Here is a 23,582-nt window from a genome sequence, read left to right as displayed (position 1 = left end):
ATGCAAAGCCACACTGTGCTATGACTTACCACCGAAAGGTTCGTTAGAAATTTTCCCTTATTTTCCATTGTAGATTTTTGTAGCTGACTTGTACTGATAAAACAATTTTTTATTTATACTTATCTTTCTATCAGCAAACAGACTGAAATACTAAATCCCCATTCTTCTCTCTTCTCATCCATTTCACTTAAACTGTGTGGAGTGTAAATCTGATTACACTCATAAAACGTGTTTCTTTCAGTCTTTTAATGTCATTTGTTAAAAGATTTGCATGCTTTTCTATCATGCACAGACTGGGGTCAGTAGTGGAGGAGGCAGTTTGAGTTTGAAGAACCTGTTTGGATTATAAAAAGAGCATTCACAATTATTCAAATGTCTGCTGTATTAAAAAAAAACATTTGAATACTAGTCAATGATTCAGATTTTCTTGTATTTGTTTTAGTTTTTTTATGTATTTGTATTTAAACTATTCAATAGGAAAAAATGAATGGATCATTTCTCCTCAGTAGAGTGTTAACACAGGTGGGTTACAGGTATATCGTTTGCATTGTGAGTGTGTTTCTGAGTGTGTTGTGAGTGAGTGAGTGTGTTGTCCCAGGGCTGAGTGGGTGTATCCCGCAGCGTTAGGGTGGGACCGGCCGGCCTTCCAGGAACAAGCAGGCGCAGAAGGAAGAAGAAAAAAAAGGAAGCAGCACAACATGCTCTCAGTGAGCGCGCCCCTGTGTGTGTATGTGTGTCTAGCGATTTCCAAACCGCACTGCCTTTAGCTTTTTCGGCCTGTTAGGGTGTGGCCGTTTTTTCGGCGATCTTTACTGCATGCTGGCGTTTTCAAACCCGCGCCTTCGCCTTGTCAGGGCCGATCAGAGCTTCATTTCGGTCGCCATCTTTACCACAGTTCGGAGAGGAGGCGAGCGGCAGGGCCACCGCGAGCCCGGGCTCTGGAGTTTCGCTAACCGGATTCTGTTTAATGCACTTTCCCGGCTCGGTGACGGGCAGCACGGTCTGGAAATCGACCCAGAGTTCAATCGGAAAGCTGTAGATGATCTGGCAGTGGGTTGAGAGTGAAAGTGCTGTCGTGCTCGATTGTTTACTTTGCGGACTATCTTCTCGAGTTGAAAGTGAACCAGTGGCTGCGCTAGTGGACTGAGCCTCCCAGCCTGGCTGTGTGTCGGAGGGTGAGTGGCGACGTGCTCGTGTCTTAGCGTACTAGCTAACTTCACTGAAGCGTTGCTAGTTGGGTGTTGTGCTAGTATTCCTAGAAAGTAGCTGTTGATAACAAAAACAAAAATGAGCTAGAATTGAATTTCTGAGTTTTCACAAGGTTTTAACGTAGACCCTTTTTAAACCTTTTGTGAAGTATTTTACTGAGCTAAGCATTGAAGCTATTCGCAGTGTGTTCACATAAAAACCCGAGCTTTCTTTTCTTTACATTTCAGTAACCTGTATATTATATACACTATAGGTTTTATAACGCATATATTACATACTCCTCTATGGTTTGTGGAGGGTAGACGTGTATTCTGCACCCTGTGCTACGTGTTAAATCGATGTTAGTCATATATAGGGGTTCCTCACGTTTTTTTAAGACACAGATTCACCCAGTAAAGATTTATTTCAACAATTTATTTAGACACATAGACCAAAATGTTATTTATTGCCCTCTCAGGGAGTTTTTCTATTTCTGAACTTGACAGACAGAACACATTAGGTCATTATTTATTGAGTTACATTAGGTTATTAGTTTTTTTTACATTGCATACATTGTTAGACTATTTGTTTTATGGTCTGCACACCAACACACACACACACACACACACACACACACACACGCACACACGCGTGACTTACAGCACTTTAACTATATAAAATCATAGGATATTTGGTCACAATATTGAGAACTACTGCCTTCAAGGACCTCCCCATACAGAGCATTGCTCTAATGTGTTTATTATTTACTTTTCTTTTTATATGCTTGTGATTTAAGTAGTGAATGAGGTGTGTTGAGAGGCGAACGACCAAAATCAGCAGCAAGGAACCAGCTTATTCGCTGTCTGTAACAGTTTCCTCCTCCTGCTTTTCTTGATGCAAAATGACCAGTGTACCAAGGTGTGGTTTTTCCACCTCGAGCTGCCTTTAAAAGGAGCCATTCACCATGTTCTCACACAGTCCTCTTATTATAATCTTCAACACTTCTCAGCTGCTGGGTGTTTCCATGCAGCAGGATGCACAAGCTTGCTTACACTTGCTTTCAAACACCCAGAGTAAAACTGTGGCCTTGCTGTTGGATTAAATAAGTGGTGTGAAATTGGTGGGATGAACTTGATGCACCTGGTGCCTCCAAAGATGTTTTCTTCCTTAAAAGAAACTAACAGAGCCATCACCCCCACCCCCTCCCCAAACAGGAAGCCTCTTCCATTTCACTGGAATCTAGATGTTAGATTAGAACCCGTTTTGGGTAAATAAGCCTTGCTTGGAGTTTTGCAACTTTTGTGTCATTTGTGGACTGAGATATGTAAAGGCACCAAAACTTTGTGTGTCTGGCGAGTGAGTGGATGTGATTCTCATCACACTGGTTGTAAAGGCAAAAGGGTACTGTAATAATCTGATAAGCATCTGCTTTAGTGGCCTTCCCAATTTGTTTATGGGTTTGTTTCGCAGACGCATGCAAACCGAGGGCGTGTCAAATAGACTGAATGGTGCATCTGTTGATGGGAGACACTGTCCTCATTCTCTCATCTTCCTGATCTCATTGGTGCCACTTAAAGCTAAGCCTGTGTCTTTCTCCTCAGCATCACGCTCCACACCAACATGCAGATTGTATTTGCCTTCTGATTTGTGCTAATGCCTTTACATGCTTGGAGATCATTTGTTTCCAAATTTAGCTCATCAATTCTGACTTGTTACTGTCAAATTATGCCAGTGTGTACTTGAGAACACTGCTTAACCAGAACAGATTTTTTTGTTTAATACACTTTACATTATTATTGTCTGGTAACAGATCCCATAGATTCTCCTGTAATTGTTATTTATAACAGATTAATGTCAAACCTCCTATGATTATTATATAAATAGTTACTAGTATGATATTTTGTCTGTGTCACAGTTTATTCATCATAGTTTCACTTCCATTGAAACCAACGTGCCGGAACAAAAAGCTGTTGCTATTAATTCTACAAGGGCAAATTCAATACATATGAAGATATATTTAATGTACTATTTTAGTGCTATTGACACTGCATGTGACTGATGCAGTCCAGCCAACACATTTAAAGTTGTAATTTGAGGAATGGTGTAAAAGCTTGTTTGACTCTAAAGTAATTTTTTTATATTTTATTGATTGAGTTTTACTTATTACAGGCACAAGCTTGGACTCGATTTCCTTTAAGGCTTTTTAATTGAAATGTCCTTCATTTAGTCTTTTAAGGTTTGCCTATAAATCAGACTTAAATCAATTTGCAAATGAAATGATCAACACAGGTGGAGCAGCTTGTTGTCATGTGACTCACAGGGTTACAGCCAGGCCATTAAAATACACTAATCATCTCTGGGTATGACCTCTGCTATTCTTAACGCCATGGACATGCCTTTAAAAGAATAGTGAAAGCAGCTTTCTTTTGTGATTGTGCTTTTTTTCAGTGGTGGCTTCCGCAGTGTAGTTCAAATGCTTCAGATGATTTGGAAGTTACACGCTCTTGAGGTGCTTATTAGGTGTCCAGGCTTTGTGAGGAGGAAGTAGCTGAAGCATGAGACAGAAACGCATGCACACGGAATTCTTGCTTTCCCGCTTTTGTTGTCCTGTCCTGCTGCATTCCATGTGAGTGTGTTACTTTATTCAGCTCCTTGGCTTTACAGCCGCAATCTCTTTTGTCATGAGTAGAATGCTGTAATGAGAAGCCATGCGACACATCGACGCGGCGAGGACTCGCAGTCTGTCAGTGGCGTTTTTCTAAGTGTCCTGTTTTGCTGTTGGTGCATTCGATTGTAGATCACCTTGTGTGTGGTAGAATCATGTCGGCGGTAGTAATGAGTGTGTTTGGTGGCAGAAATGATTAACAGTTAGTCTGTTGTGTATTATTGTGGGCAGCGGTATAGGTCAATGAGCCACGTGATTGGCTGTACAGTGTGATATTGCTGTGTGTGTGTGTTGGCATTAAGAGACTGGAGCTCAGTGCCAGGGTGTGAGGCAGCTGGTGAGTCGGTGGGAGGCAGGAGCGCAGGCCGTCTTGTGACCAGCACACACATCAGATAATTTCTCAGCTTTCAGCATTGTGTCCGTGCAACTGATCATCTGAGCAGCATTCGTCAGGGCAGGGGTGATACCGAGCCAAGCAAAAGCAACAAACAAGACTCTATTCTGGATTGAGTTAATTGCCAAACAGGTTGACCACACTAATAGACCAGTTTAGCTTGAGCTCAAAATGGCACTGCTGTCAAAAGAAGGCATGTGGCAAATTGAATGGGTCTGATGTAGAATCCATGCTCCACATGCCATTTCTGTTTAGTGATATTGCAAAGCCAGACCTTTCTTCAATAAATGTGGCTGAAAGCACTTACTTTGACAGAAAGTAATCAATTTGACTGATGTGAAGAATGACCATGGATGACCAACTACAGATCTGTTCCCATGTTTTATCATTTATAATCACTACTATATGAAATAGGAAACTGAAAAAACGCATAATTATTCCTAAACTGTTGCATTGCATTAAGAAATGCACCAAATCTAATATTGATGCTTCAGTGCATGAGTTTGGAATATTGATGATGCATACTGATGAGACCAGCAGTTTTTTTCATGCCTTTAAAACTACTGGTAAAATTCTGCTTATAAAAAGGCATATTGGTTGGTTGGATGATTACAGAGCCAATTAAGACAGTCTCTACAAAATCACAATATCTTACTCATCATCTAACCAGACAATGGAGCACAGCCGAAATCTTCACAGTTCTTATTTGTTGATGATTTTGTCACAACAGCCATGTTTCTAAAGGAACATGCAACATCATATGTCATGAAGTCTGTTTAAATTACTGTCATGTTCAATTGAAAACGTATTTTTTCAGGAACAAGTAGTAACACCACAACTGCTCTAATCATAATTTGGATTATTATTCAAGGAATGTAACACACCTGCTAAGATCGAGGCAGAAATTGAAATGAACATTTGCGACAAGTTCCTTTTGCGCATTCTTAGTCCTGCGAGACGTCCAGATTGATCAGAGTCTCTATTGTAAGAATGTTTTTATTTTAACGATTTATTTATTTTGTGAACTTTATTTCTTTGCTTTTCTGAGGAACTCTTTGTAAACAAAATGTGTGCCAAGTTAAAAGGAAGCCACTGCAATCACAGTATAATTTAATATATATTATGAAATGAATCTGATCGAATTTTATTTCTAATAATAAGAAAAATAAACAATTCCTGCATCCTTATTTTTATATATTTTTTTCCCCTCAACAATTTCTGGCCCAGCATTTTCTGTTGAAGAAGAGAACTCGTGCCACTTTTAGTATCAGAACATCATGAGAATCACCTGATTAATCCTATCTATCTCTCTCTCTCTGTATGTCTGTGCAGATCAGGTCACTCAGCATGCACAAAACTAAAACATGCTGTATCGGCGAGCCTGGCACAGAGCAGCGTTTGGTGGCTCTTTGCCCACTGGCTGATGGAATCGGTTGCCATGGAAACTGGGGTGTGTTTTTAGCGGGGCTGGAGCGAAGGGGTCTATCTTGGGACTGCACTGTCTGTCTTAATGTAGTGAGATTTCAGGGGACAGGGGAGTTGCATTAGTATTTTTAACTATAATAAAGATCCCTTAATTTTCCATGATCAGTTTAAGGTTGCACATCATTTATTTATCACACTTTTGACATTGGCCTTTGCAATACTAGTTGTTATAGTAGGGCACAATATGTAAATGAGGCATTTTACACTTTTTTGTGAGCCACGAGCATTTATATTAACCCCAAAAACTCCAACTGTATTTCTGTATGTGCTTTTATGACACACAGTCGTAGCATTCACGGGGTCGAACAAATAAGAAGTAATTTCATTAACAGGCCAACCTGAAAACAGTACTAATTGTTTATTTATATTATACATTTGCTTATCATTTATTTATGGATTTACATAGTTTGCTGGCTAACTCAAGGTTGTGTTTTACCTTTTTTGCTTGCTATGGACTTGCAGCTGTTATGTTGTCAGGATTCAAACTAATGTTAGCTGATGGATAGGAAGAGCACTCCTTTTGTTGCACAACTCTTGAAATAATTGTCTAATTCAGCATCATTGTGTATATTCATAAGCATGTTCGCACATGTAGTGTTTAAAGTGATTCGCTGTAAAATGGCCTGTTCTGAACAGTCGAAGCAGTTGTTAGTATATTGGTATAGTGGTGCTGTGAGACAGCAGGAAAGGAGCGGTCTGGGTTGATGGTGATGGATGCCTTTAATAATGAAATGGTAATTGACATTCTTATGAGTGAATGTGGTTTGCTGAAATGATTCATGCACTTCAGTAGTCGTAGTGCACTCCACAGAGCTGACTGAGAGAGCGAGAGCTGATGAGTTCTCAGGTCTGGTGGGAATGACGGCGCTGAGAGTGTCTACTGCACATTTCCTCTCTCTCACTCAGCAGAACACATTGTTCTGCGCAGTCAGCTCAGCATTTGGTCATCTGTCACAAAGCTGGCTGCACAGTGAACCACTCAGACTAAGGATGCTAAGATTGACCAATATGCTCTGCGGTTTGAAAAACCCAGTAGCGTTCTGTGAAGGAAAGGAACAACAGAAATCTAGAGAGAAGTGGGGTTTACCATTGTGCAGCACACACAATGAGAATTGCATCACAAGGACTTTGAGTATTGCTGGCAGCAATTTTTTTTTTTTGCAAGATTAGCCTGTTAAGTGTATGTTTGATTGGCTTAAAAATTATATTGGAATTATTATACATTAATAATCATGTGAATTTATCTCAATAAAAAAAAAAATTCTGTATTTATGCACATATTACAAAGATTGGTTGATAACAGTATTATTATTAGTGTTTTGAAATGTTTGCTGTTACATTCCTTCTGTGCCTCTCTTCAGTCTTTTTCCCCCACTCCTTCTTTTGCACATATACCTGCCAAGTATGATAAGGGCTGGTGTATGTCTATAAATACTGCCTATGTTGAAGAATGTAGATAGGTTGACTATTTTTAAATGCTTGTACTGCTGTGTTGTCTATAGAAATGTGTTCTGATTGCCATTGCTGCTTATTGAAAAACGAATGAGGCCTAAACAGAGTTGTGCTGTTTATTTGTGTAGTATGAATGCCATAATAATCAGGATTCGGCATTATTTGTGTTGGTGCCTTTTTATCTTGATTAAAATGTGGACTCTATGAGACTATGTTTTGAAATGCGCAACTTGCATGTCTGGCTTTTATATTATTTTTTCTGTGTTCAGACTCAAGAATTTGTTTTCATTTAACAAACAAAATATTTTTTAGAAGCTTGCTACACGGCAGGTGGCTCTTTCTGTCTCTCACTACTTTATGGATGAATGATTCTAACATTGTGCATGGCTTTTCATTCAGCAGGTGAATAAGAGCACTCATCCCAGCTGCTGCAACATTCATTATGGCACTGGTATAACAAGCAATAAAGGCTGCCCATTAGACCTTCATACACATCATACATTTATCGATGCTCGCATAGCAACCAAATTTATTAGCTAAAGATGCCAAATAGAAGTATTAGCCAAAGATGCAATAACCAATAGCCATGTTTGTCCTTAAGTCCCTGTTTTTCATGAATCCTGCCCCTTGGCCAAAAGCTTCCCACAGTTATCACACTCTTAATATCACCCAAATGAGGGTTTCTCCCCCCTAACCTAATGCTAAATAAAAAAACATTCAAGTTCAATTACATAAGTATACCTAATATTTTGTCAAATGTCTGTTTTTGTGTTTGTTTAGGTGTGTAACTGTATGAGGCCATTGTCCTTCAGATGAGCCATATTCTGGGGCTGTTGCGTCGCAGACCCAGATAATCCCTGGTGGCTGCGGCCCAGGCCCCGCCCCTACCCAGCATGCCCAACGCTGTTCGAACGGGGAGCCTGAAGGACCCCGAGATTGCTGAGCTCTTTTTCAAGGAGGATCCCGAAAAACTCTTCACTGATCTCAGGGAGATCGGCCATGGCAGCTTTGGTGCAGTTTATTTTGTAAGCATAAGCCATATCGGTTAAAAAATTAATCTCTGTGTTTCTCCAATGTGTCAAAATGGTTGCATAAAAATGACAAGAAACGTCTGTTCTCTCTTACTATAATTTGTGCACCGCTCACAGGCACGAGATGTGCGCACCGCAGAGGTGGTGGCCATCAAGAAAATGTCCTACAGTGGAAAGCAAACCAATGAGGTTGGTGTTTGAGTTTCATTATGTTGTTTGTTTTTAATGATATTCCTGATTGTTGCTCAGGCCTGATTCCTGTCCTTCTGTTGCTGTTTTGCGGCAGTCTGCTGTTTATAAAGTGACCATCCTGCACTTGTTCTTTAGCCTGCAAGACTGTTGTTGTTGTTTTTTTCCCACCCTATAATGACATTTTAGCCACTTGACTTATTTTATCCAAGGGTGTTGATGTGCAGTGGTTCGCAAATTTGCAGTTTATATAAGATTGTCTGTTGCTTTAAGTAGTATGTTTCTCTGCCATTTGTATGCTGAGCAAAAAAAAAAGGATTTTGCTGCTATCAATCTCCTGTTTCTGTAAACACAAAGTGCTTTAAACACAACAGCTACATTGTGTGTTCATAGGCAACTAATTAAAGATGTTGACTTACACTAAATGGCACACTAAACACACAGGCTAATGCAGGTGAGAGAAATAGCTTGGATAATTAGTTTTTAGTGACTAAAATGTTGTATAAACACAATGTTGTATAAACATTTTAAAAATGTAAGCTTGTGTTTTGAACAGCCTGTGTGTCTTTGCAAGATAGATAGATAGATAGATAGATAGATAGATAGATAGATAGATAGATAGATAGATAGATAGATAGATAGATAGATAGATAGATAGATAGATAGATAGATAGAACTTTATTGTCATTGTATAGTACAGGTATACAGCAACGAAATGCAGTTTGGCATCTACCAGAAGTGCAGAAATTAGCAAATGTGTAAATAGAAAAGTGCACATAAATATATTGCATGCACATATACTACATATTTATGTATATGTAAACATATAGTATCAAAACACAATTTTTCTCTTACCATGTAAAGAAAATGTCATCAATTTATTCAGACTTTTTGTTGTTGTTTTCCTTTCTCTTAGAAATGGCAAGACATAATCAAGGAGGTGAAATTTCTCCAGAATATAAAGCACCCAAACAGCATTCAGTATAAAGGCTGTTATCTGAGAGAGCACACAGCATGGGTCAGTGTTCCCACCCTGTGACAATTGTATAATAAATCTTTCTGAAATGCCTGGGAGACTTAGACTGTTAATTGACATTAATTCGTTTTATATATGCTATGCTATATGTCCTCCTGCATCTATTAGCCTTTATGAATAACATAATGCATGATAGTTCCAAGTCTATTCACTTAGAGTGAGTCTCTGACTGTAGATGTGAAATGTTGGCTGGTATGATAAAAAAACATTTTATGTCTCCTCTGTGTGTCTAGCTGGTAATGGAGTATTGTCTGGGCTCTGCTTCAGATATCCTAGAGGGTAAGCGTTGATATATTTACACTTGTGTAATGTGCTGATCGCTGCACAGATATAGAGAATGAAGACACGGCTTCTAATTAACCCCCAGATAAACTAAATGTGTTAATTGACAGCTTTCATCCTCTAAGAGCCCTTCACAAAGGTTTGGTTTTTCATTTCATTTGATACAGTACACAAAAAGCCCTTGCAAGAAGTAGAGATTGCAGCAATTACCCATGGTGCTCTTCAGGGGCTGGCATACCTTCATTCCCACAACATGATCCACAGGTGAGAGTGAGTCCCTTAAGTGGATATTACCTTTCTAATTTTTTTCTGATTACATTGTTTTGCCAGTGGCTGACTGTCGATCCTCTTAGTCCTGAATCCTTTAAGTATTTTTTTAACAAACTTTTGTACCCGTCATTTCAAATGGTATGTTGCACTTTTTTTATCAAGTTGTAAATGAGCCTTCAGAAGATCCAGTTTAGTTCAAGATTCAAGGTCAAATTGTGTCCAAAATGAACAACTGTAGGGCATTTGTTTTTTTTTTTTTTTTTTATATATATATATATATATATATATATATATATATATATATATATATATATATATATATATATATATATATATATAAATAGTATAAATTATCCAGTCCACTCTCAGACTGTGTACTCTTCTTGGGCTGTTGAAAGTGTTTTATGAAGTGAAATATTTCTGTCTTGTCCAATATAACAGAGACATCAAGGCTGGGAATATCCTGCTGACTGAGCCTGGCCAAGTGAAACTGGCTGACTTTGGCTCTGCTTCCATTGCTTCTCCTGCTAACTCGTTTGTGGGAACTCCATATTGGTGAGTGCTGTTAGCTCTGTTTTTCCTGCACATCCTCTGCCAAGCTCACAGCTCTGTATTCATTATACTGCTACACTGTCTGGCCCCCAGACAGGTAGGGGGCTACATTAAACATTCTTCTAGCTAAAATGCTTGAAAAGAGGGATGCAATTTAGAATGAGAGGCACATGTTTCTGGTAGTACTTTCACTTTTCTATTTCCTTGGTGAAGTGTAACTAATTAGAATTTGCTAACCATGATCTTCACTGCAATATAAAATGCACAAGATCTTCGTTGCTGACAATCAGCAACAGTTTATGGAGCAGTCTCATACTTCAGCAGATCCTAGGTGGTAAAATTGAGGGATATTTTTTATCTGCTATTCTATTTGCTTATTTGTTTTATGCACAATTCAAGCCTCTCATGTCTTAATGAGTCCAACCAGGCCAAGCATTTTAAAATGTGGTTTTGGTGAATAATGTTTTAGAGACGCTGGATTGGTTTTGCATGGGGAGGTGCGTAAATGTGATTATTGCGTGCATCTTTGGGATTTAATCCCCGTCTGAATCGGTCACGTAAATAATTTTATGGACTGTGTGTGTTGTTTTTTTTATTATTATTATTTATTTATTTTAACCTATAATAAAAGATGAAAGTGTGTTCTGGAGTGAGTTAGATGAAGTGGTAGAAGGTGTACAAAGGAATGAAAGATTGGTGATTGGGGCAGACTTTAATGGGCATGTAGGTGAAGGCATCGGATGGTGGTCTATAGGATGGTTTTGGAGGTGAAGAAGAGGAGGAGGAGACAGGACTTAAAGAAGAATAAGATGGTGGAAACTGAAGGAGTAAGACTAGTGTGAGGTTCAGGGAAGAGGTCAGACAGGGGCTCGGTGGTGGGGAAAATGTGCTGATTGATGGGGCAACTACTGCAGAAGTGATAAGAGAGACAGCTAGGAAGGTACTTAGTGTGATATCTGAAAAGAGAAAGAAAGGTGTGGTGGTGGATTGAGGAAGTGCAGGAGAGCATAAAGAGAGGTTTGCAAAACAGAATTGGGATCAGCAGAGTGATGAGAAAAGTATGCAGAAGAACAAGGAGATCCAGCAGCAGGTTACGAGGAATGCAAAAGCCAAGGAAAAGGTATATGAGGAGCTGTATGAGAAGTTGGACACTAAGGAAGGAGAAAAGGATTTGAACCGATTGGCCAGGCAGAGGGACAGAGCAGGGAAGGATGTGCTGCAAGTTAGAGCAATAAAGGATGGAGATTTGAATGTATTGACTAGTGAGGAGGGTGTGTTCAGAAGGTGGAGGGAGTATTTGGAGCAGCTGATGAGAGAGAGAGAGAAGGGGGTTGTTGGCTGATGGTGAAGCAGGAAGTGGATAGGATTAGTAGGGAGGAAGTGGGAGCAGCTATTAGGAGGATGAAGACTGGAAAGTCGATTGGACCAGATGACCATTCTACCATAACGGTAGAAGCATGGAGATGTTTAGGAGAGATGGTAGTGGAGTTTTTATCAAGAATGTTTAACAAGGTTCTGGAAGGTGAGAGGATGCCTGAGGAATGGAGAAAGAGTGTCCTGGTACTGATTTTTAAGAATAAGGGAGATGTGCAGACCTGCAGTAACTACAGGGGAATAAAGTTGATCAGTTACATCATGAAGTTATGGGAAAGAGTTGTGGGAGCCAGGCTAAGAGAAGAGATGACCATCTGTGAAAAGCAGTATGGTTTCATGCTGACGAAGAGCACTACAGATGCAATATTTGCTTTGAGAATGTTGATGGATAAGTATAGAGAAGGTCAGAAGGAGTTGCACTGTGTGTTTGTGGATTTAGAGAAAGCGTGCGACCGTGTACAGAGAGAGGAGTTGTGGTATTGTATGAGGAACTGAAGTGTGGCAGAGAAGTATGATAGGGAGGTGTAGGACCTGTATAAGGACAGTGTGATAGCAGTGAAGTGTGCAGTAGGAACGACAGACTGGTTCAAGGTGGAGGTTGGACTGCTTCAATGTTTGGCTCCGAGCCCTTTCCTGTTTGCAGTGGTGATAGACAGGTTGACAGACGAGGTCAGACAGGAGTCTCCATGGATGGTGATGCTGCTTGTGGATTATATTGTGATTTGTGCTAAGAGTAGAGAGCAGGTTGAGAAGAGTCTGGAGAGCTGGAGATATGCGCTGGAGAGAAGGGGAATGAAAGTCAGTAGGAGTAAGACTGAGTACATGTGTGTGAATGAGAGGGGGGGCAGTGGAGTGGTGCAGTTGCAGGGAGAAGAGGTGGAGAAGGTGGAGTAGTTCAGGTACCTGGGGTCAACAGTGCAAAGTGATGGAGAGTGTGAGAGAAGTGAAAAGAGTGCATGCAGGGTGGAGTGGGTGGAGAAGAGTGATAGCAGGAGTGATTTGTGATAGAAGGATATCTGCAAGAGTAAAAGGGAAAGTTTATAGGACTGTGGTGAGACCTGCGATGTTTTATGATTAAGACAGTGGCATTGAGTAAAAGACAGGAGGTGGAGCTGGAGGTAGCAGAGCTGAAGATGTTGAGGTTTTCATTGGGAGTGATGAGGATGGACAGGATTAGAAACGAGTTTATTAGAGGGACAGCGCATGTAGGACATTTTGGAGACAAGGTGAGGGAGGCATGATTGAGATGGTTTGGACATGTGCAGAGGAGGGACATGGGTTATATTGGTAGAAGAATGATGAGGATGGAGCCACCAGGCAGGTGGAAAAGAGGAAGGCCAAGGAGGAGGTAGATGTGGTGAGGGAAGACATGCAGGTAGTTGGTTTGAAAGAGGCAGATGTACAGGACAGGGGGGTATGGAGACGGATGATCCGCTGTGGCGACCCCTAAAGGGAGCAGCCGGAAGAAGAAGAAGAAGAAGAAGAAGAAGAAGAAGAAGAAAGATGAAAGTGTGTAGAAAAAAGGAAAATATTTAAATTCTATTAACCACTTGGAAAAAGAAAAAAAACAAACAGATTTTGATGTAATAGTTCTAGAAGTTTTGTTAGTTGCTATCACAGGAACAAACATGTTATGCATATGTAACCTGTGTGCAATCAGTTTGTAATAAAATATGTACATAGTGTGCATTGAACTTTTGGATGGTGATCATGTATACTATGTAAGTCAATCCCATCACAAATGGAGTAAATGTGATGTATACAGAAATCCTGTATCCTATTAGAAACTAATATCTAGGTATTCTCTAGCAACATTACTTAATGGACATATGTCTGGAAATTGTATCCCATCCATATATAACCTAAGCTGATCTCTGGCAGTTATGTAGCTTACATGAGGAACAAGGGCAAATAGCATTAAAGCCATTTGTGTATAAAATACCTAATATAATTTTGTCATATTTAATGCCAAATTTCAGGATCATCATCTATCACATTTCTTTCTCTTAGGATGGCCCCAGAGGTGATCTTGGCTATGGATGAGGGTCAGTACGAAGGCAAAGTGGATGTCTGGTCATTGGGTATTACTTGTATTGAATTAGGTAAGTTTGCAATTTCTGTGGGTACTGCACCGCACACATGGATTTGTAGTCCATACATTAACCTATACAATCTACTTTTTTTTTTTTACTCTTTTGTGTTTAGTATGGTTCTGTTCTTTTTCACGTAATCAACTTAAATTTTTTTGCAGCGGAGAGAAAACCGCCGCTTTTCAACATGAATGCAATGAGTGCCTTATACCATATAGCGCAGAACGAGAGCCCAACCCTGCAGTCGAGTGAATGGTGAGTGCAGTGCATATTGATTTTCTCTGGTTCAAACGGAGTGTCTGTTCACCTCTCCATGCATTATTTAATTGGGTTTCAGTTCTGTTAAAGTGACGTGAGTTGTGTAGAAATCAGTCTCTCCTCTCTGTCCTCAGGTCGGATTTCTTTAGAAACTTTGTGGACTCCTGCCTTCAGAAACTGCCTCAAGACAGGCCTAATTCTGAAGAGCTTTTGCAGGTATGTGAGCAAACATTATTTCTATCCCTCAATAAAAAAAATTATTTGGTACTTTGGCTATCAAATGAACAGCTGTCACAAAAATTTTACTTTCAGAGTCAAGATATTAGCTAACGTTCAGTTCAGAATGGTTGCATGATGAAGCATGCTGACTAATGTAGGTCATGTCCTTACTAGTCTTGTGGAAAAAAGCTGTTCATGTTGTCAATGAATAAATATTTAATGTGCAAGAAAATGGGAGTGGAGGGATGAGCATTTTTTTAAAGCTATACAATAAAAGCACAAAACTTTGATTAAGAACATCTGGAGCATGTATTTTTATGTGACCGATGCGGTTTAACAATTTTTGCAAAGCAAAAAAGATTATTACAAATTGTTAGTTTTGCAGTTGTTCGTTCACTCCAGTCATTCGTGTTCTCAAATGTTTAAGGGAAATCCTAGCCCTGTATTATTGTATTATATTTATTGTATTTATATTTTACTTATTCATTTATTCTCATGGTGGTTTTCCATGTTCCACTGCAGCATGCCTTTGTGGCGCGTGAGCGAGCGGAGTCTGTGCTAATGGACCTGATCCAGCGCACCAAAGATGCTGTGAGAGAGCTGGACAACCTGCAGTACCGCAGGATGAAGAAAATCATCTTCCCCGATCCACAAAATGGACCAGTGGCAGAAGCTCAGGACGAGGAGGAGGTAATATTTCTGCATTTCAAATATCTTTCTACCAATAGTTAACTAAGAATCCATAGTTAGCTGTTTATAGATGCCACACAGTTTATAGATGTCACATAGATGCTGTTTGTGTGTTCCTGTAGGAGCCAGAGCACAGCACAGGGCATACCGGTACAGTGAACAGTGTGGGTAGCAGCCAGTCCATTCCTAGCATGTCCATCAGCGCCAGCTCTCAGAGCAGCTCTGTCAACAGCTTGCCTGATGCTACTGAGGACAACAAGAGTGAGCTGGACCTGCTAGAGGGTGATCACACAGTCATGTCCAACAGCTCTGTCATACACCTTAAACCGGTCAGTGCACTCAATTATTTGAATCCTTTACATTATCTTAAATATGTTACTCTGGAAGTTGCAAGTGAAAACTACAAGTGTTCTACGAGTACATAAAGTGTTCTACGAGTACATAAAATCGTAGTTCGCCCTGATTTACCTTGGTTTTATTTGCTTGTCTTGTTGCAGGAAGAAGAGGAAGAGAGTCAACAGGAAAACCCAGAGGTTCCTAGTGAACCAACTGAAGAGCAGTCTCCTCCTGCACAGACTCCTCGCCGTCTCTATCGCAACAGAGAACATTTTGCCACCATTCGCACAGCCTCGCTGGTGTGAAGCCATTTCATTGTGTTATTCCTTGCAATGAATCATGTTAACTATTAGATTTTTGGTCCTAAGTGCAGTTAACGCAGTAATAATAATACTAAATATACCAGCTGGATTACAAGTACCTCAATATATACATTCTCAGTAATGTATGAGTGTTTCTCCAGGTGACACGCCAAATCCAAGAACATGAGCAGAACTCGGAGCTACGGGAGCAGATATCTGGGTACAAGCGAATGCGGCGGCAACACCAGAAGCAGTTGGTGGCTCTGGAGAACAAACTCAGGGCAGACCTAGATGAGCATAGGCTCAAATTGGACAAGGAGCTGGAGAACCAGAGAAACAGCTTCGCTGCTGAGATGGACAAACTTGTCAAGAAGCACCAGGCAGCCTTGGAGAAAGATGTACTTGTCATCGTAATCATTCAATACCAATTCATTATCTTGTTTTTAGATGTTTGGAAGTACTAGCCTGTCCATTATAGTATAGTCATTTGTTTTGCAATTGAACCTTTTCCCCTTTTAGGCCAAGAATTTTGCCAATGATGAGAAAAAGTTTCAGCAGCACATTCAGAGCCAGCAGAAGAAAGAGCTCAACAGCTTCCTGGACTCCAAGAAACGAGAGTACAAGCTACGCAAGGAGCAACTGAAAGAGGTTAAGAAAAACTCCTTTTGTTTAAACTGAAGCATTTTTATTTTCTACACACCTCTTGTCTCTTAATTTGAGAAATTGTCAATTTTAACATGGTAGCTGAGTCTCCCTCATCACATAACAGCTACTCTGCTGTGATGGTAGATGTTAAATCAGTTAAATCATAAACTATGACTGGGATCCAAAAGAGTTGAACTGGCTATGCTCTCTGAGTGAGAGAAATTGCGCACGTGACCTCACGTGGAAGTGGGCAGATCTGAGTGTTACTCTCCCCTGTGATGCTGTATGAGCAGCAGTTTGAAAAACTGTGGTTGGTTGGCTTAATTTCTCTCTAAAGAAAGCATTTTCCTCCTGTGTGCTAGCTTTTTATGATAGGGGAGAGCTGACTCATCTGGCAGATGTTATGGACAAAATCACTAATTTTTTTCATTTATTTTTTTTTAAATGTCTTTTGTTTTCTTAAAAGCTTTTTCCTTATAAAGTTCTTCAATATTAGAGCTGCCCTTTAACCTTGCTAGTGTATTTATATAATACTGTTTTGTATGTATTTTATATAACGATTTCCAAACGATGAATGTCGACTTTTTTCAGGAAGTAAATGAGAATCAGTCTACACCAAAGAAAGAAAAGCAAGAGTGGCTGTCAAAGCAGAAGGAGAACTTGCAGCACGTCCAGGCTGAGGAGGAGGCAAACCTTCAACGCAGGCAGCGCCAGTACCTGGAGCTTGAGTGCCGCAGGTTCAAACGGCGCATTCTTGTTGTTCGGCACAATGTTGAGCAGGACCTGGCAAGAGAGGTGAGCTGAACGCTAGCATCAGCTGATGTACACTGTACCAGATAGAAGAACAGAAATTGTCCTTGCCCATAGTGACTCGTTCAGATGTTTTCTTCAGCAAAAACCTTGGAAACACCTGATAATTGAGTGACGAATCTTTGTGTTTTGATAGGAGTTAAACAAGCGTCAGACTCAGAAGGACCTGGAGCATGCCATGCTACTTCGACACCATGAGTCCATGCAGGAGCTGGAATTCAGGCACCTGAGCACCATCCAAAAGACACGGGCCGAGCTCATTCGCTTACAGCACCAGACTGAGCTCACCAACCAGATTGAGTACAATAAACGCAGAGAGAGAGAGCTTCGACGCAAACACGTCATGGAGGTCCGCCAACAGCCCAAGAGCCTGAAGGTAACACCCTAACTTTTGAGTGTAATGATTTGGTGATTCCGAAAGGTGTTTATGGTGAAGGTATTGTCCTGAACTACTGGTAACCAGACTTGGGGTATAATACTATATAAGTAGTGTGTCTTATCTTAAGATAATGCAAAAACCACCACATCTTTGTGCTCTTCTACAGGTTTCAGTATTTAAAAACCATTGTGTACAATTTGTTTTAGCAATGCTGCCCCCAGTGGCTTCAATATGATATTACATATTGCTAAGAAATAGAGCCCTGTTCAATCTTACCTTTTTTGATCATTTTTCATAGTGTTATAATTGATTGCTTGATTGTCTTGCTAATTTCTGCCGTCCAAAAAAATAATCCACTCTCATTGTTCTTCTGTCAGCCCAAAGAGGTTCAGATCAAGAAACAGTTTCAAGAAACGTGTAAAATCCAGACCCGTCAGTACAAAGCTTTCAAGAACCAACTGCTAGAGAGCACGCCCAAGTCAGAACACAAAACTATGCTAAAGAGACTGAAGGAGGAGCAGACACGCAAGCTGGCAATCCTCGCAGAGCAGTATGACCATTCAATAAATGACATGCTCTCTACACAAGCTGTGAGTGTTGCATATACCAATAATTAATACATTCTCTGCAATAATGTATATATTTTTGAATGTAAATTTCATTCAACATTTTCTCCCATTCACAGTTGCGGCTGGATGAGGCACAGGAGTCTGAGTGTCAGGTATTGCGGATGCAGCTGCAGCAGGAGCTGGAACTGCTAAATGCTTATCAAAGTAAGATAAAGATGCAGACGGAGTCACAGCAGGATCGAGAGAGGAAGGAACTTGAGCAGAGGGTGTCTTTACGCAGGGCTCTACTGGAGCAGAAGGTCTGGTGCATTCATACATACACACTGATATATAATTTACTGATCGGTTATTAGATGCTGCATGCAGCTTTTGACTTGGGACTAATAAAGTGAACACATTTTGTGCTTCATTAAGAGTCATCTTTATATACATCGCTTTTTATATAAGCTACTTCCTTTTACTTACACTTTTTGCATGTGCATGCACACATTCAGGCTATATTAATGCCCTATTTTTTGGGCAAGGTGTACCAGTAGTTTTGGTAAAGGTTAAAACTACATCATGAGCCTTTGAGTTGTGTTGACATTGCCCTGAATTTGAATTATTATATTGAATAATTGGTGCCATATCGTGTTCATCTCTTGCCTTTTTTTCCCATCTATAAGTACTGAAATGGCAAGGCTAATGCAATTTATTATTTTTTTGCTTTTTTTGTTTGCAATAAACTGAGTAGTTGGGGTTGGGATTAAAAGACGAAGGAGAAAACGGATCAGAATTTACCATTGATTTACTGATAGTTGCATTTAGATATGTTAAACAGTTGAGAGCATGGAACCATTGGTGACAAACTACCCCATTTTTAGGTGAGCAAAATTATTTGCACAAGTAGTTTTTATTATACAATAGTAAATTATATATCCTTTTCAATAACTGCATTAAGGCTGCTGACATCTCCATTATGTTACATATTTTCATGACTTGTTCCAAAGCTTTTAGTTGATGCTTGTTTTGAGGGGGGGGGGTTTTCAGAATTACTAGCTGTTTAAAGAATTGGTCTAACAGTCCACACCTGGGCAATAAGACTCATGTGTCACTCATATTTTCCTATCACTTTGAAAGCTAAAATTATTATTATTATTATTATTATTAGTAGTAGTAGTATTGCATAAGCAAAGGAATTGCTCTTGGCATTCCAGTACTTTTAATTACATGTGTTTTTGAACTAGGGTTGAAACAATTATAAATAACTCGTGATTTATATATGAAAATGCAGCGAGGCACATTATTCGCAAAGGATAGCAATTCCGACTTTATTTCTTGCAATTCCAATTCCGAATTTTTTAGCCAATCAGGCAGTGTCACCCCCTCTGTAGTGCTAGAAAGCTTTACACATTGAAAATAAAATAGGCTACAATCAGAGCCTCGTTCATACACCAACAGCTTCAAACTTCAGACCAACCACTTGGTCACCGTGGATGCATCAAAAATGTTTGCGAGAAACGGTCACAATTGCGAGAAAAAAACCTCGGAACAGCAAAGAACAAAATGTCAGAATTTGAAAACCTTTTTTTTTTTATGTGGCGGAAATGGGCTTCCATACAACACAAAAGATGCTGCAGAATGACAAATGGAGGAACGGTGAGATAACAGCGAGGGAAAGATTCAGGCCAAAGAAAACAACAAAGTTTTCGAAGTTTGGGATCATTCCAAAGTAAAACAAAGAAAACAATGGGTTTTACCCTTTTTAAAGTCATTTAAAATCGATTTTTTTTTATTTCTTTTTGTATTTGAAATTTGATGTAATATAGCAATAACATGCATGAAATGGGTTTAGTTTTCAGATATTCCTGTATGCAATTTCAGCAATAAAATGTACATTTTTTAAAAAAGGAAACAAATTACTTGTTTATTTAAGAGACCCGTCTTATTTTGTCTTGTACATTTTTAGTATTGCTCTTTAATGAAGAAAAAAGTACTTTTTATCCGATTACTCGATTAATAAATGGAATAATTGTTAGAATACTTGATTACTAAAATAATCAATAGCTGCAGCCCTAGTCTAAACATGTATGTAATGCTGCCTGCCTAACGTCGTTGATGATAACATTGTCCCCTGGTCTGTGGCCCACAGATTGAGGACGAGATGCAGTCTCTGGAAAATGATCGCTCGGAGCGTATCCGCAGCCTTCTGGAGCGTCAAGCTCGAGAGATTGAGGCCTTTGACTCGGAGAGCATGCGGCTGGGGTTCAGCAACATGGTTCTGGCCAACATCACCCCCGAGTCGCTGAGCAACAGCTTTCCTGGGGCGCCAGCCAGCTGGGCCCACTCAGCAACTCCACAGAATCCCCAGTGGAGTTGTTGCTCAGGCTCTGGCCATCAGTACCATGCCAATCAGGGAGGAGCCCCTGGCCAGCAGATCTGGGGAGCATCTGTCTCAGGAGCAGCACCTCAACAGTGGAGTCATGCAACAGGGGGCCTCCTGGGGGCCGTGCCAAAGAGCAGCGGGAGTATGGCCATGAAAAACAGCCCACAGGCCCTCAGGAGGACCACATCAGGGGGGCACAATGAGCAAAACATGAGCAGGAGCACCAGCATCACCTCTCAGATATCCAATGGCTCCCACCTATCCTACACATAAACCCCAGAGTATCAGTGCCACGCCCAAACACACACACACACACACACATAGACATACAGGTTAAGGGACTGCCAAATTGCATAGAATCAGCTGAATGGCACTTTAACCTGCTTGATCCATCTCCTGTTTTGTCTTTATGTCTCCCGATTTTCTCACATACAGTTGGTGAGGTATCGCTAACCATTGCTCAGGTCAATAGCTATTCTATCTGTGCATGACAGTTAATTGGCCCACATGCAGAGCTAGAATTTGTCTAACACTGCAACTTTGCTCTGTTGATTTCTGTGAATCCTTTTAGCTGTCTTTGCAATCCCCACTAACTATTTTAAAATGCATGTACAAAACATATGTATTATGGATACAGAGAAAGTTCTAAATGCCAGTTGTTAAACTCATAGCGAAGATGGATTAAAAGAACAAGGGAACGTTGAACAGCTATACATAAGTGTAATAATAATTCAAAAAAATAAACAAAATGCCAGTATCACCCCAATTTAGAGATGCTTAGGTTCCTATTCTGCCACATTGCCAGCCTGCTGTTATGCATCAGGTGAATCAGGTGAATGTTCCTCTTCAGCTACAATGCTCAATTGTATTTTTAAGGAAAGAGTAATTTTGCCATACCGTGAGTGTGGAGTGTTGTATAGTATGGGAGTGAGAGAAAAATGGTAGTCTTTAGTCTTCGATGTAGGTGTGCATTCATTCACTTGTCTAGCCAGACTTGAGAACTTTGTGTTTAAAGTGACTGGTTTTATTGGGATTTACAGATTTATATACGTTTACTATCAATAACAGCAAAAAAGTATATTTATAACACCCAGATTAAGCATTTAGTTTTGTGGAATCTGTGATAAAATGGCTACAGGAATATAAAATATTTTGCCAAAGAAACCTTCGACACAAAAGTTCCGACAAAGTAGAAGCACCTCATCACATCACATCTTTTACATTGTACTACTAGCTTTACTTGTGGACCAGGTTTGTTTTTAAAGCTTTGCCATCTCATCTAGCAATATATTCCTCCATCACATAGCCAAAGGTATGATTTTAATTATTATTTTAGTATGTAAATGCAATGGTTTAAAAGATTTTATATAGACCTTAAACAAACCTCTACCCTGCTGATGACATTAGTTGAATATATACTTTTAATAACTATAGACTTTCCTCTTTTACATTTAAATTAACCACAAGTTCTATAATTTGGTTTCCTTTTTAAATTAAAATTTTAAGTTTTCAAAATTCCACCGCACAGCGAGAGATTTTTCACCCCAACAAGTTGTCCATTATAGCTTTGAGGTTGAATCTAAATGCTGTGCTTGTAACAGGTTGAAATTAAATAAACAGAGGATGGAATGTGTACCTAATGGATGGGTTGGATTTCTTTCCGCCATATTCAGTAGTTTGTCGAGCCTTCTTTTAAAGATTCCAAACAGGAGCACTTTATGTGAACAAGATTTTCGTTGTTTGTTTTTAATCAAAATGCTTTGAGGCTGAATAATATTTTCAATATGAATACATTCTTACCGTCTCACTATTTGACACGGTGTATCACACCAAATACAGGCACAGGACTTGCATATGCTGATCTTCAGAGTAACTTTTACTACAGTAGCCATGTGGTACAGATTGACAGGTTGTTTAAACTGTTCTAAACAAATGACATTTATCAAACAGAAAGTGGAAGTCCGAAACGAGTAGCCCCGCAGAGTCTTGTGTGCTTGAGACTGAAAGACTCCATGTAGGGGAGTGCACATTGTTTTAATCATTAAGGTCATGACAGCAGGCTTAGCAGTGCAAATGGGCAGATGGGTATGGAAGCAGGTGCTCATTCAGGCAAAGTAGAAATAGCTCAATTGCTTTATTTTATGTGAATATGACTAACCGATGCCAGACAAAGCTTAAGAGGTAACCAAACACCAACAGGGATTATAAATTAAACATCTTCACCTTCACTCTTGCTTGGTCTTGTGCTCTGTGGAGTAGGTAGCGCTGCCTGGAGCTCTGGGTACATGAGTAGTGTTGCTGATGCCCCTGTTAGCCCCTTTCTCTTGGACCTCCTCCTTCTCGTTTTCTCCTCACATTAAGCCAAGCTCTGCTTGGATCAAGTGTTTCAGCTGACTGATGAGTGAATGCACTTTGAAACAAAATTTGTTTGCTCTCCAAATCAGTTTTGTTTACACTCTGAAAACAGTAACTGATTGAATCCATTGATGATTGAATTATTATTTTTTTTTTACATTTTAAATGGACACTGATGCACACTTTTTGTTTCTTCCTTGTTTTTGTTTAGCTGTTGTGCACTTGGCAATTAAAGTGATTTGTTGTCTCTCATTCTCATGGCAAATGAGATGAGACACTGGTGTCTGTTCAGTTTTGCTTTTAATTAAAACCTGATTTTGTAACCCTAAATCATTACTTACCAAAAGGCTTCATCCTTCAAAGACAAATTTATTGATATAGTTTATTTAATGAATAATCAAGATACTTAAATCCACATAGGGTTTGTGTGGAATGTTCATATTGTATATAAAGATAGATTGAAAACATAGTCTAACTAGTCATCTATGTGAAACCTCTGGTAAAGAAAGATACTGAGATATATGAACTGTTTGAATAGGTTGTGCATGTGGAGAAATACTCTGGAGTGGTCTCCAGTTTGGATTTCAGGGATTTGTGTGATTTACACTGCACACTTTTTGTTCTCCCAAATTCATGAATGTTACGG

The 23,582-nt window shown here is 39.7% G+C and overlaps 1 protein-coding gene across 1 annotated transcript; it reads left to right on the top strand.

Annotated features, from left to right (window-relative positions):
• The first annotated feature begins 554 nt into the window (after window positions 1-554).
• taok1a (TAO kinase 1a) lies at window positions 555-21,668 on the top strand. The gene is made up of 20 exons (XM_046862663.1): window positions 555-1,175; window positions 7,965-8,209; window positions 8,333-8,404; window positions 9,321-9,422; window positions 9,674-9,719; window positions 9,890-9,986; window positions 10,434-10,547; window positions 13,929-14,020; window positions 14,170-14,263; window positions 14,401-14,482; window positions 15,008-15,175; window positions 15,298-15,504; window positions 15,673-15,810; window positions 15,975-16,211; window positions 16,333-16,461; window positions 17,050-17,253; window positions 17,405-17,644; window positions 18,025-18,237; window positions 18,333-18,515; window positions 20,348-21,668. The coding sequence occupies exons 2-20, from the start codon at window positions 8,078-8,080 to the stop codon at window positions 20,852-20,854; spliced, it is 3,057 nt and encodes a 1,018-aa protein (XP_046718619.1). The 5' UTR covers window positions 555-1,175; window positions 7,965-8,077; the 3' UTR covers window positions 20,855-21,668.
• The last annotated feature ends 1,914 nt before the right edge of the window (window positions 21,669-23,582 follow it).

This window comes from Silurus meridionalis, chromosome 12, assembly GCF_014805685.1.
Source record: "Silurus meridionalis isolate SWU-2019-XX chromosome 12, ASM1480568v1, whole genome shotgun sequence".
NCBI classification, from domain to species: Eukaryota; Metazoa; Chordata; class Actinopteri; order Siluriformes; family Siluridae; genus Silurus; species Silurus meridionalis.
This window is presented reverse-complemented; position numbering and strand designations above follow the sequence as displayed.